Here is a 14,543-nt window from a genome sequence, read left to right on the forward strand (position 1 = left end):
ATGTCAAAGTGTGCAGAAAGAAGTTGATAGAGCTTCCTTCTAAATGCTCTGTTAGGTAGAGCTACAATAGACAGGATGAATGAGTTCTTTTCTTTTGTGAGATTTAAAAAAAAAAGGAAGGAGCAGTTTCTAGGATTGTAGGAATTAGTGGTGGGAAGTCATGTATTTCAACTCTACTGATAAGAAATGGGTTCAGAGGAAAAGAGACTTGTCCAAAGTCACATGGCAAGTGCAAACTTAATATTACTTTAGGCTTCCATTTTTCTTGGTTTCTTTTTCATTGTTGTTCACCTGGGTCAGAGTTTACCTTTTCCCCTGGATATGATTAAATGTAAGATGAGAGCTTTGGAACTATTTGGGAGCAGTTTCTTTAACTACTAAGGCTTAAAAGTCCTCTTTTATTTTATTTTATTTCTTTAAAGCCCTTACCTTCCATCTTGGGAGTCAATAGTGTGTATTGGCTCCAAGGCAGAAGAGTGGTAAGGGCTAGGCAACGGGGGTCAAGTGACTTGCCCAGGGTCACACAGCTGGGAAGTTTGAGCCTAGGACCTCCCATCTCTAGGCCTGACTCTCAATCCACTGAGCTACCCAGCTGCCCCCTAAAAGCCCTCTTTTAGAGTATTTAAAACTTCTCAAATGACTTGATTTACTTTTCTTGGCAAATTTAATTCAAATAAACATTAAGTACAGACTTTGTAATAAGACTTTGTTATACCCTGAAATTTTAAAGAGAAAAAGACATAACATTCTCTGTCAGATTTATAATGTTTAAATGTAGAGGAAAGAATGTTGGCCTTGGCACTGCCTAGGTTGAAAAGTTCTGTAAATGTGGGAAAGTTGGAAGTTGGTATGATTAGTGTAAAGAACACCATAATTGAAGTTAGTGGTCTTGGATTTGCATTTCAGCCATGCTCCTGTGTGACCTTGGGCAAATCACTTTCCTTTTATAGACCTCTGTTTTATACTCTATAAAGTGGGGATAGATAATTCTTGAATGATGCCTACCTTAGGCCACAGTATTTTTAGAGCTAAAAGTGACTTTAGAGATTATCTGTTCCAACTTCAGTTTACAAGTGAGGAAACAAGTGGTTATGTGTCCATATTCAGGCAAGTTAAGGCTGATTGCCCAGAAAACTCATGCAAACCTGAAAGTTGTTTTTATGTTTGTAACTGTAGTGGAAGGTAATTGTGTGGGAGGGGGACCTGTGGGTAGTGGGAGTTAATCTCTCCACTCCTGGAAAGGGTTTGATTTTAGTAGTGCATCAACTTAGTGGTTAGGGGGGCAGTACTCTTGACCAATTTCAGACTTACTCTTTCTCTTCTTTTCTTTTCTTTTTTTTTTAAAACCATACCTTCTGTCTTTAGAATCAGTGCTGGGTATTGGTTCTAAGGGAGAAAAGTAGTTTCTGGGCAATAGAGGTTAAGTGACTTGTCCAGGGTCACACAGTTAGGAAGTGTCTGAGGTCAGATTTGAACCTAAGACCTCTCTCTAGGCCTGGCTCTTAATCCACTGAGCCACCTAGCTGCCCCTTCAGACTTATTCTTGATGTTTTCCTCTATATATCTGTTTATATGAAAACCAGCAGCTGGAGCATCTGTTCTTGGATGTAGTTACAGTATTTGCAATTCAGGGTAGGTGTTTTATTCAGCGCTGTTCACCAGACTGTTTATTAAGTGGATGTCTGCTCTGAAAGGAGCATTGTATTCAGAATTTCTCTTCAGGAAAAGATGTCCTTTTCCTTAGAGTTTATACTGCCTGTATGTAGTGGGGGAGACAAAACAGCCTATAAAACTAGAGTGAGCACACAAAACAATATGTGAGTAAGATGGAACCAGAGAATCTTGGAAAGTTGGAAGACTTGAGAGGGAAATATCCCAATGTATATATGAAATATCTATATAGGAACTTACACAGAGTTTTCTAGACCTGACAGAAAAGCCACTGATTTCTGAATCAATCTATTTTACTTTTGGCTAAGTCTGTCTTAGAATCTCATAGAGCTGAGATGGCTGTTGTAGAAAATACCAAAGTCTGCAGGCATTAATTAAGCACTCATATATATTTAAGTAAATATATATGATACAGGCAGCAAAGGGTACAAAGAATCAGAACTGCTCTTGCCCTCAAGAAGTCACAATTTAATGGGGGAGACAACATGCAAATAACTGTACAAATAAGAGATAGGTTAAACTGTGTCCAATCTTGAGGAAGGGACTAAAACAGCTCCAGGGCCCTAAGGAAACTAAAGCTGAGAGGTCCATGTCAAATAAAAACTTGAATTTTATTCCCAGTGCCCTTTGCAGCCAACAGACCATGGAGGGCTGGGTTTCTGTCCTACTTTCTTTGCTGTAGAATTCATGACAGTCAGGGAGGAAAGACACCCTGAGAGGGTCCTATGATTCTGACTCAATGAAAGTAGTCTTAGGAGTTAAACTTCATTTGGTACCTGGCCACTCTTATTCCTATTAGGAGGATTTTTATTTTTATGCAAAACACTTCCATATTGGTCGTTTTTTATAAGAGCACACGCCAACATAACCAAAACCCCAAAATAAATACACTGGTATGAAAGACGACTCCAACAGTTCTTTCTGGAGGTGGATAGTATTGCCTGTCTTTCAGGATTGTCCCAGACCATTGCATTGCTGAGTAGCAAAGTTTTCAGTTATTCATCATACAGTATTGCTGTTACTGTGTACAATGTTCTGGGAGGATTTTTAGATGGGCCAAGAATGCACTGAAATAATCTTTTGTATCTGGCTGGTTTGTGGTGAGTAAACAGTTCTCATTTTTGCTTTTTTTGGGGTGCTGCAAAGGATTTCTGGTTATCAGTTGCTTAGAGTGAAAAATTTATCATCTATAAGAAAGCCAAGACAAAATAGACAGTTGTTAGTTAAAGAAGGAAAATATTTTTAAAGGACCTGGAGAGGTGGGAGAAGCCTAGGATTGAGTAGATTTGTCATTTGTGAGCATGGTTACTCCATAAAGAAACAGTCTTAACCACTCCATTAGAGGTTGCTATGGCAAAAACATTAGCTCCCTAGTGGCCACTCTTCTCTTAACAAAACCTTCCAGATTGTTAGTGGTCCCTTGAGGATAAACCAGGTCCCTCACCAATTCCATATTGAAAACCTTTCTAATTTTGTAGGATCTGACAGCGTTTGTGTTTTGTTAGCACAATCTAAGAAACTTGGGTCACATATTGCCTTGACTTTATGAGGCATTGAAGTGGCCTTTATCAGAAATAATTATTGGGTATGGTATCATCCTGAGTTTGCTGCTTTATTTGAAAAAAAATCATTAACTTTGAGTTAGCTAGGTGGCACCAGACCTGGAGTTGGTAAGAACAGAGTTCAAATATAACAGCTGTGTAACCCTGGCCAAGTCACTTAACCTCATTTGCCTGTTTACTCCTCTGTAAAATGGAGCTGGAAAAAAGAAAGGGCAAACCACACTAGTATCTTTTCCAAGAAAACACCAAAAGAACATCACAGAGTTGAACACCACTTAACTGAAATTTTAAACAACAAAAAGGTTAAGCTTTAGTATTTTAATGTTTGCATAAAAAAGTCAGACATAAAAACTTATGTCAGACAGATAAAATTGAGATTGTTTACTTTGCAATCCCAACCCACCTGTCCATCATCATTGTACATTACTCTTCCTTCCTGCAACTCTGCAGCCAACTGAGCTGGCTTCTTTTTAATTTTAATTATTTTATTCTGAACTTTTAAAACACCAAAATAAAATTATTTTCATATGCAAGGTTTGGTAAAACCAAATTTCTCATTTCACTCTGGCTTGCTTAAGAAAAAGTATATAATAAATTCTATACATTATTTTTTTCTTTTTTTTAACCCTTACCTTCCTCCCATGTCAATTCTAAGACAAGAGTGGCAAAGGCTAGGCAATTAAATGAGTTAAATGAGTAGGCCGGGGTCACAACCTAAGAAGGCCATATTTAAACCTAGGTCCTCCAAACTCAACTTTGCCCTTTCTCCACAGTACTACTAGCTGCCCCATATATTATTTTCAAAACTGTCTCGCTCCTGTTCTCTTCTGTACTTCTGTTTTCTTTTTTTAAATTGAAACTATTTCAGAGGGCCTCTCTTTTTGGTGGTGATGGAGGAAATGTCAGAATGCTTCAAAGATAAATAAACCCTTGAAACAAATGAGCAAAGTAAAATAAGATGAATCCATAGAGTGACCTTGGCCAAAAAACACATCCTAAAGTAATTTTTTTTTCTTGGAATCAATACTGTGTATTTGAAGAGTGGTAAGGGCTAGGCAATGGAGGTTAAGTGACTTGCCCAGGGTAACAGTCTCTTGGCCTGACTCAATCCACTGAGCTACCCAGTTCCCAGTTTGTTTAACTATCTTACATTTTAGTTCTAGTTTAGTTTTTATCTCTCTCCCTTCTTTGCTCCCCAAGTCAGGAAGTTTGTTTTACTTGCAGCTTTCCCTTCCCTAGATAGTGCCTCCAAAAGCTTCTGTTGAGTGGAATGTTTTCCAAACTCTTGGACCATCCTTTATCTGTTTCAGATAAATAAGAGCAGGTTCATCTAATGCCCATAGTGTTCTCAAATGGGAAATAGTGAACAGAGAAGGCAATAGAATTAAGAGTGGTTGGGGAAGCCTTCCTGTAGGTGGTTGGATTTAAATTGGAACTTAAAGGAAGCCAGAGAGGTAAGAGGGAGTGGAATAGGTTAACACAGTTAAAAAGGTACTCTTGAAAAGGTAGAAGGAGATTAGGACTTTGAATGCCAAACAGCATTTTGTATTTATTTGCTCCTGGAGGCAGTAGGGAGCCACTAGTTTATTGGGATGGAGGTATGTGTACCACATGGTTGGACCTGAACTTTAGCAAAATTCAGTGGCTGAATTGAGGTTGGATGGACAGGACTGGGGAAAGCGATTTGAGAGGCAGACAGACCAGCCAGCATGCTATTGAAATAATCCAGGTGAGGGTTTGTAGCTCCTCTTTCCCTTCCAAGGGTTGGAGCAATGTCAAAAGAGAAAGGAGAGGTATATTTGAGAGAAGATTGCAAAAGTAAAATGAACAGACCTTGACAATACCTTTGATTACTAGGTTGTGAGCTTGAGGGACTTGAGGGATTGGTGATATTTATTCTCAACAATCTGAAGGTGGAAGACTGGATTTTTTTAGAGGAAAAAATACTGAGTTGTATTTAGATATGCAGTGTTTAAGATATCTAGACTAAGATGTCTGAAAGTTGGAAACTCATGAAAATCTTCAGAGGTCAGCTGAGATATTGGGACAGTTTAGGTAGGCTTGAGAATCATCAACATAGACATGGTTATTAAATCTATGGGAGCTGATGAGACCATCAAGGGAATTAGTACAGAATAGAGGAAGAAGAGAAAAGGCTCCAGGATTGAATTCCCAGGGAGAGCTATGGTTATATGAGGGCATGATCTGGAGGAAGGATCCAGCAGAAAAGCCTGAGAAAGAGTGGTAGGATAGATAGGTGGAAGAACCAGGAAAATAGTAGAAAGGAGAATGGTCAATAATTCTGTCAGGATTCAGAGAGGTGAAAGAATAAGGGTTGATAAGGGTGAAAGGAGGAGATGTGGACAGAAGGCATTTGAAGGAGAGAATGGTTTTAGGAAAAGAGCTCACTGAGAATGACTTCTATTATTTTTTTTCCTATAAGAAGCCCTTAAAGGTTTCAGTTGAGGAGGGTTTTTTGGAATAGTCAGTGGAGAGTGGAGATAGTGAATTGATAAATTGAGGGTCCAGTTGAGGTTTTATAACATCTTTTTGGCATATTCCAGAATCACTCAGTTTTATGATAGAAACTTTTAGGGCTTGTGTAATCTTGTCTATGGTATTTTGATATTTGAATTGCTTCTTTCTGGATGCGTATAGGTTATGTTTTGTTATGGGGATGTTGAAGCTCTGTTTTACCTTGTTCTTTGGACTTTTGGACTTTCAGGAGGCCATTGGTTCATTCTATTTTTACTTTTCTCTCAATAGACTAGTTATTTTTGACCTCTTAAAATACAATGTTCTAGACTTTTATTTTTCATTTCAGTCCTTTTCTTTAAAGAATTTAGTATTTTAAACCCTACCTGCCCTGGGTTACACAGCTAGGAAGTGTCTAAGCCCAAATTTGAACCCAGGACCTCCTGTCTTTTGATCTAGCTCTCTATCCATTGAGCCATCTAGCTGCCTCCAGAGTCCAGTGATTATTAATATTTGTTTTATCTGTTTTCCAGGTCAGTTTTCAAACAGCTTTGTTAACATTTTTTTTCCACCTTAATATTTTTCTTGCTGTCTCCTGAGAGCTTTAGCTTCTGTTTGGCCTTGTTTTCAGGGCGTCTGTTATTTGGGTAGGTTTTACCAATTTGAGATTCTTCTAATTCTTTCCTCAAGAATTTTAATCTTTTGGTCCATGTATTCTGGGTATTAATTTAATGTTTGTGGAAAGTGCAAAATCGAATTCATTATCTTTCCCCTCCCTCTCTCTGCCAACATACTCCCTCCCCCTTTCTCTATTACTGTATAGGTCAACACCATCCTCCCTGTCCTTCAAACTTACAACCTGGAATCATCCTGAACTCGTCCCTATCTCTGACCTCCTATATCCAAAGCTATTGCCAATGCCTTTTAACTTTTTTATCTTTTGCAGCATTCTGGAATCTACCTCCTTCTCTCCTTATATTGCTACCACTCTGGCCTGGACTATAATAGCTGCTGGTAAATTGGCCTCCCTCAAGTCTCTTCCTTTTCCCTTTTATCCTTCATTCTGCCATCAAAGTAGTTTTCCTAAAGCACAGGTCCAACCTTGTCACTCCCCTAGTCAAACCCCAATGGCTTCTTGTTTAACCTTATTTAATCTTATTTATCAGATGCAAGAAATCTCTGTCATTCAAAGCTTTTTATAACCTAGCCCCTTCCTATCTTTCCAGGCCATTACATTTTTCTTCCCTACATTAATCCAATGACTTAGACCTTCTTGGTGTTCCACTAACAATATATTCCATCTCTTGGTTCTGACATTTTCTTTAGTTTTCCTGGGTGCCCAAAACACTTCCATTCTAACTACTGACAGTCTCCCAAGATATTTGCTTCCTGTCTCCATTAGGTTGTAAGTGCTCCTTGAGGACAGGGACTGTCTTTTTTTTTTTAAGATCCTCAAGAGGTTAGCACAGTACTTGGAATAGATTGTTCTAGGCCATTTTTTGAATCCAGGACTCTACAGGACTCTTTGGAGTTTTCTTGGCAAAGATACTGGGGTGGTTGGCTATTTTCTTGACCAGTTCATTTTACAGATGAGGAAACTGAGACAGTGAAATAACTTGCCCCAAAGTCACAGCCAGATTTGGACTCAGGAAGGTGAGTCTTACTAACTCCAGGCACTGTACTTTATTCACTTGACACCTTGTGAATTATTTGGTAAGCATCTGCAAATATTGATTCTTCTGAAATGCAATCAAAGATGTCAAAATTTAGAGCCACGAATGAATTTAAAGATCTGGTCCAGTTCCTCCATTTTTCAGAAATAAAATGGAGATTTTGCCCAAAACCATTAGGGAAGTAATTCTTAAATGGCACTATTTGAACACTAGTCTTCTTATTCCAAATATTATACCTTTCCATTGTAGGAGGGACCCAAAAAACTTCAAATGCCTGTAAGTGAAAAAAAAATGTGGCCACATCTTGAAATTCTATTTAAATCAGCTTGTGGTTGGGGGATGAGGGAAAGATGGACTTAATCAGGCCTCCAGCAAAACCCCAATAGACCATACACAGTTTATACCATTGCTGCCAAGCTACTTTTCAGTTTAGGTAGTTTTTCATCCCTACTTAATGTATTCTGAGACAATAGCAATGTAAGAATGACCTTTGAAATGAAGACATTAAATAGTATTAGTAGTGAATGCCAAATATTTTCTAACAACTTGGTAACTTGCTATTAATGGAAAAAGGGATGAAAAGACCCATGACGGAATTGACAGAAGACTGCTTTAATGTTCAAAGAAAGCCTTGTATCTCCTTAAAGGAGAATAGCCATTCATCATGTAACTTATGTGAATTGTGTTAGGAATATCCATTTGAGATGGTATTTGGTTGGGTATAAAGTTGGTGATAGATATATAGAAAAGAGTGCTAGCTCTAGAGTTACTCTTAATTTGCATTTCTATAGAATCTTATATTTGTGTTTTTGAGCAGTTCCCTGAAGTTAGGTCTTAGTTTTCTTCTTCTGAAAATGAAGGATTTGAATTAAATGATCTCAAAGACCTTTCCAGGTCAAAATTCTGTCATTTTAGTGGGTTATGCATTTAAATTTAAATTTTAAGTTCAGCCTTAATTGATGTATTTGGGAGTATAAAGACTTTTTTTTTTGGTCAGGTATGCCACCATTCATTCATCCTAGCCACCCAGGGAAAGTAGTTGTCTTGTACAACTCATCTCTCAGCTGTCAAGTTTCTCCTATATGTTCCCTTATCTTTGCTACCATTTTGGTTCAGACCTTCATACCTGTATTTACTGTAAATAGCCTGCTAATTAATGGGTCTTTTCTGACTCAGCTCTCTCCATTTCACTTGATCCACTGCACTATTCAGCTGTCAATATTATCTTCCTGAAGTCCAGCTCTATGTAATCACTCTCAACTTGGTAAACAACAGTGATTCCCTATTATCCTCTAAGATGAAATATATTAAAATGATGTTAGATCATTTCAGTCATGCCCAACTCTTCATGATCCCATTTAGGGTTTTCTTGGCAGAGATACTGGGATAGTTTGTCATTTTTTTCACATTTTGCAGTTGAGGAAACTAAGGCAGACAGGGTAAAGTGACTTGTCCAGGGTCACATAGCTAGTGATTGGGGCTTGAGGTAAAGTGACTTGTCCAGGGTCACATAGCTAGTGATTGGGGCTTGATTGAAACGAGTGTTAACCATTACATCACCTACCTGCCCCTTTTTGATGTGAATTGTGTAGTTCCTTTTTAGTTGGATTTAAAGGTGCATGTATATCTGTAGCCTGTGGATCATGGAAGGGAATCTAAAGTAAACTTGAAGTGAGCAACTATGTTTATTTTGACCCTAGATGGTACCCTGGAGAGATCAATTCAGTCCTTAGGTTTTTTTGAAGTATTTCATATTCCTGACCCAATGTTGATCTCAGCCATGTTAGTGGAAGAATATATCATTATATATTCCTGCCAAACAGAGGCATGTGACAAGGAAATCACTTTAAAAGACTGATATATATTAATTTAAGGTCGCCAAGGAATTCAGCTATGGAATTCCTAAATGAAAACTCAAGTCAGCAGTCAACCTTTTATAAAGTTTAATTACAAACAGGATGAAGAAAGGTATTAGAGATAGAGAGAGGGAGAGAGAAAAGGGGGAGAAGGGAATAGGGCTTAAATACCCCTTCTGTTTAGGCTGGGCCAAAAGGCCCAAGCCCTTAGATAGCTGGGGCAAAGAAAGGAGATCAGTCCCTATTACTCACGTGACCAAAATGGAGAAACAGTCTCAGGGGCCTCCACCTCCAGCTTCCTTCAGAGCAAGCTTCTCAGAGCACCTCTCCAACCACTCAGAGCCAAAACTCTCCAACCAACCCCCCTTAGTCCTCAGACCCCTCTCTCTTTAAGGAACCCATCCAAGTTCCCTCCCCTCAGTTCTCATATCTACCAATCACTGTCCATGTCTTCCCTGTGCCAATGGTGGCTCTAGCTTAACCCAGGACCGCCTAGAGGTCTGTGGCTTTGCACATGTATGTTGAAGGTCATATTCTCAAATAATTAAATCTTGATCCTTTGCTACAGCCCTTCCTAAATCCTGTTACCCTGAGTAGGGTAGAGATTGGAATAATTAAATTTTGATCTATGCTGCAGCCCTTCCTAAATCCTGTTAGGACTGAGTAGGGTGGAGATTGTAATTTCCAAGACCTGATTCTGTCATTCCAAGTATCTCTATTGTATCAATTCTAAAATCAATCATGACTCAAAGAAATTCCTGTTCTATGCTTAAGCATAGGTCAAAGCCCTTTCCATTGTTCAGCAAAAGGTTTCTGTCCTAAAGTAATCTTAAGAAGGGAGGAGGAGGAACCTCCCATGCCAATGGGGTTCACATTCCAATAGACTATCAGTAAGAAATTTTCCAAGTATGAAATTTCCCAATGGTGAAATTTCCAACATTTATAAGTCTAAGAAATTTTAAGGTTTACAGGCAGGAACCTGGCCAACGAACCCAAATGAACAAAGTCTCACTATTCCTTTCAAGAGTGTCTGGAACCTGACTGACAAAATTCCAATTCTGGAAATGAAGTTGGAAAAAATGAGTACTATGTGAAAAAAAGAGTATTATGGATATAGGGATTCCCCAGACACAAATGCAGAAAAAGAACATGGCCACAACAAAAAAAATGAGCTTAGAATTCTTGGGCAAAGTGAAACAAAAGTCTAAAAGTTCTATTATAAATGAGAGCTCAAGAATTTTTTTCTAGATTTTCTTTAATTGGAAATAAGTGCTCCAGAGGAGAGAATTGGAAGGTAATAAAATTAGTGCCAGAAGTACAAGTACTCAAATAAGTTTCCTGGAAAATTTGTTGGGTTGTTTTCAGGTCAACTCTTCTGACCTCATTTGATGGTTTCTTGTTGTCTTTCTCTGAAACTGTCCTCTATATTATATTGTTTATATGTAGTAATTTGCAAGTTTAGATTGAGATTTTTTTTGAAAATTTAATTAAGTTAATTTTTCCATGGTTACAAGATTCATGTTCTTCCCCTGACCTCCCTCAAGCCCCCTCCCATAGCCCATGCACAATTCCTCTGGGTTTTACATGTGTCATTGATCAAGCCCCATTTCCATGCCATTAATATTTGCACTAGGGTGATCATTTAGAGTCTACATCCCCAATCATATCCCCATCGACCATGTGATCAAGCAGTTGTTTTTCTTCTGTGTTTCTACTCCCACAGTTCTTTCTCTGAATATGGATAGATAGCATTCTTATAAGTTCCTCAGAATTGTCCTAGATCATTACATTGCTGCTAGTAGAGAAGTTCATTACATTTGATTGTACCACAGTGTTTCTGTCTCTGTATAAAGTTCTGGTTTTGCTCCTTTCTCTCTGCATCAATTCCTGGAGGTCATTCCAGTTCACATGGAATCCCTTCAGTTTATTATTCCTTTGAGCACAATAGTATTCCATCACCAACAGATACCATGATTTGTTCAGCCATTTCCCAATCGAAGGGCATTCCTTCATTTTCCAATTTTTTGCCACCACAAAGAGTGCAGCTGTGAATATTCTTGTACGGGTCTTTTTCATTATTATTGCTTTGGGATACAAACCCAGCAGTGCTATGGCTAGATCAAAGGGTGGGCATAGACTGAGCTCTTTGATCAAGAACTGTTTTTACCTTTCTGTCCCTAGTGCATATCAAGGTGCGGAGCACATAGTAGGTACTTTTTGACCATTATATAGAGGGTATATACCTGAAGAAAAGAAGTTCTGTTTATGTTGTCTGTATCCCAAAGGATAGCTATTTTTCACACATTCCTAGAATAATAGCATATTAAAACCTGATATAACTTTAGACATTTTAGCCAATTCCTTTTATTTTGTATTTGTAAAAACATACGCAGGTTCTATTGCTAAACAAGTGTCATAGGAGGGACACTATCCTAGGGCCCCTGAGTTTAAACAGTGTTTTATCTTTGGTATTAAGAGGAAAAAAATATTCTTGGAACTACTTGTGCTAGAATGAAATTGGGGGAGACTGTAATCTCATATTCATTTAGGGAAAGTTTCATGGGTTGAGGTGGGATTTTAGGAGTTGGTGATAAAACATGGGATAGAAAAGGTTTGTGAGGCATTCCAGTCACATGATTCATTTTGGAAAAATGGTACTATCAGGGGAATGATAAATCAGGTACTAAGTATTTTTCACTCAATTCAACTGAAAGGAAAAAGAAGAAAAATCAAATCCATATGTAAAAGATGCAAACACATTTCTGAATCTAACACATTTCAAAGCTGTTCTTTTCTATTTCTTTCTGAACTTTTTCTCTTCTGTGTGTGTGTGTGAAAACAAGAAAAATTCCATGAGCATATTAGGGGAGCATAAAGGTGAGGAGAAGGCTATATCCTATTTCATCAGCTCATAAAAAGAAAAGCAACATTTCTAACAAAGCAGTCTTGAGTGAAGCAAATAAACCTAACCTTAGTTTCTCAAAAAGCCTATGCCATTCTGTACCCTCTTATTAATCACTTCCCTGTCTGATAGCTTGCGTCACTCTTGTTCTTCTTGGAGTTGGTGTTTTGCTATTTCATTGAAGAGAATTTTTGAGGATTTTAAAGTTTTCTTTACTTGCTGTGAATTCTTTTGCCTTTTAGCATATTGTCTTCAATATTAAGATTACTTTGTGCATTTATCTGTTTGGTTTAATTTCTGTTACTTTGTATAAATCTTCCTATGGGCTTCTGTCCAACTCCAAATCTGATTCTTTGATTCTCTTCATTCTTTATGGCACAATATTCTAGCATATTCATGCACCACATTTTTCAGCCATTTTTCAGAAGGGAAGCACCTCATCTTGTTAGCATTTTGCTAGAAGACAAAAGAATTCACATCAGTTGAACAGAATTTTAATTATACAAAATTCTAATAGGAATCTGTCACAGAGTGGTTTGGGGAGAGGGTCATGTAGACCTTTTAAAGTTAGTTGAGTGGGGAGTGGAGCTATACATAGGGTGACACACAGTATATGTTTAGTGGCATAGTTGATCAGATCTGGTTTAATGGTTTCTCAGTTGGCAGGGAAGAGACTTACGAAATTTCCAGCCAAGAAACTGAGATATTGAAGTTCTTCCAGGGCTATTCAGATATGAATAGACAAGAAGGAGAGAGAATATTGGGAATTATATAATTCATGTTTTTTTGTCCCTAAAGATGGTCAATGAGGAAAGCAGAATATTATGTTAGAGATTTGATTTGAGTGATTCTGGAGATTGCACAGGGAGGCCTTTAAGGAGTTGGTTGCTGGAGCCTAGGCTACACGACGGCCTAAATTAAGTTTGTGATATAGGATTAATAGGAATTTGAGAACAGACTTGATATGAAGTAGAGGTCAAGAATTTAAAATGATGCTGACATTTCCTAGGTTGGTGTTAGAAAGACATACTTTTTGTTGGAAAGGTCTTCTAGTTAAACTTGACCAACTCTTTGTCTTCATCATTCTTGGTTTGAAATTTTAAAGTCAAGGATAGTATGTTTTCTGGTAGAATTCACTTGTGAATCCATTTGGCTCTGGAACCTTTTACGTTCTTAGAGAATTCTTTGTTGGTTCACTTTTTTTGTGATATTTTGTGAATATTCGCCTGTTTTCCTTAGATTGTTGGCTTGTCATTGCTTATGTTTTTGCCTTTTTCATTTTTGATACTGGTAATTTAGTTTTCTTTTAGTCATTTAATAGTGGGAGTTCATACAATCTTTAGTTTTCTTGAATTGTTGACTTTCCTCCATTCTCTTTGGTGTAGCATGATTCCATTAAGTTCATATGCATGTGGGAGCAGCTGGGTAGCTCAGTGGATTGAGAGCCAGGCCTAGAATGAGAGGTCCTAGGTTTAAGTCTGGCCTCAGCCACTTCCCAGCTATGTGACACTGGGCAAGTCACTTGACCCCCATTGCCTAGCCTGTACCACTCTTCTTCCTTGGAACCAATACACAGTACTGTATAAGGTAAGGATTTAAGAAGGTAAGGGTTTAAAAAAATTAATATGCATGTTTCTCCTGAAAAATAACATCTTTTAAGCCATTTGTTTGAAATATATTCTAAAGATACCTAGACTCATCAAGAAAATATTTTACTGGGTGCTGCTCTTTTTTATCCTAAACTTATCAAGTTAGGGATAGTGTTTTTCATCTATTTTCTTATTGAGCCCGATGCCTTGTTTACTTATTGAATTAGTTCATAGGAGAACTATTGCCATTTATTCAAGACAGGCAGTATTCAAGACAGCGTAAAGTAATTTCCTTCATTTTATTCTCTGCAAAAAAAGCTGATAGGATCAGGTAGTTAACTGTTACTGTTGATTTAAATCTAATGTTAATCTTTTGACTTTGTAGAAGAAACTGCAAAGGGAACCCAAATTGCTTGGTTGGAATTGGAGAACACGTCTGGTTAGGGGAAATTGATGAAAACAGCTTTCACAACATAGATGATCCGAACTCTGAAAGAAGGAAAAAGGTAAAGTAGTACTTTTCTAAGATAAAGATGCTAACATGTATGCAATATTGTACAAATGATATTATCTCACATTGCAGTTTTCTTTGGAATTATTTAGTCTCTCTTAACTTTACTTCTGACATGTCTGTGTGTTTTGTCTTGTTTAATTTTGAGCATTTTATTACTGTACCATAGGGATGACATAAAGACAGGCTTCCTGAATGGCTTATCACCCTTCTTGTGAAAGTTTGTCTTCTGTGAAGGATTGACATTTTTGTCTGTAACAGTTTCATTTTGGGCAGAACAGGCTTGATGGATTTCAAGTATTCC

General features: G+C 37.7%; 1 protein-coding gene across 7 annotated transcripts in view; it reads left to right on the top strand.

Annotated features, from left to right (window-relative positions):
• Positions 1-14,543, top strand: part of USP48 (ubiquitin specific peptidase 48) — a 70,472-nt gene that overhangs the window by 1,875 nt on the left and 54,054 nt on the right. For all 7 annotated transcript variants that reach the window (XR_008911531.1, XM_001366343.4, XM_007491227.3 and 4 more), the window contains exon 2: positions 14,114-14,234. Coding sequence is in view for 5 of the 7 variants with exons in the window: in XM_001366343.4 (XP_001366380.1) it covers positions 14,114-14,234 (121 nt within the window). In the remaining 2 variants the exon portion in view is untranslated. The remainder of the gene's footprint in view (positions 1-14,113; positions 14,235-14,543) is intronic.

Source organism: Monodelphis domestica, chromosome 4 (genome assembly GCF_027887165.1).
Source record: "Monodelphis domestica isolate mMonDom1 chromosome 4, mMonDom1.pri, whole genome shotgun sequence".
NCBI classification, from domain to species: Eukaryota; Metazoa; Chordata; class Mammalia; order Didelphimorphia; family Didelphidae; genus Monodelphis; species Monodelphis domestica.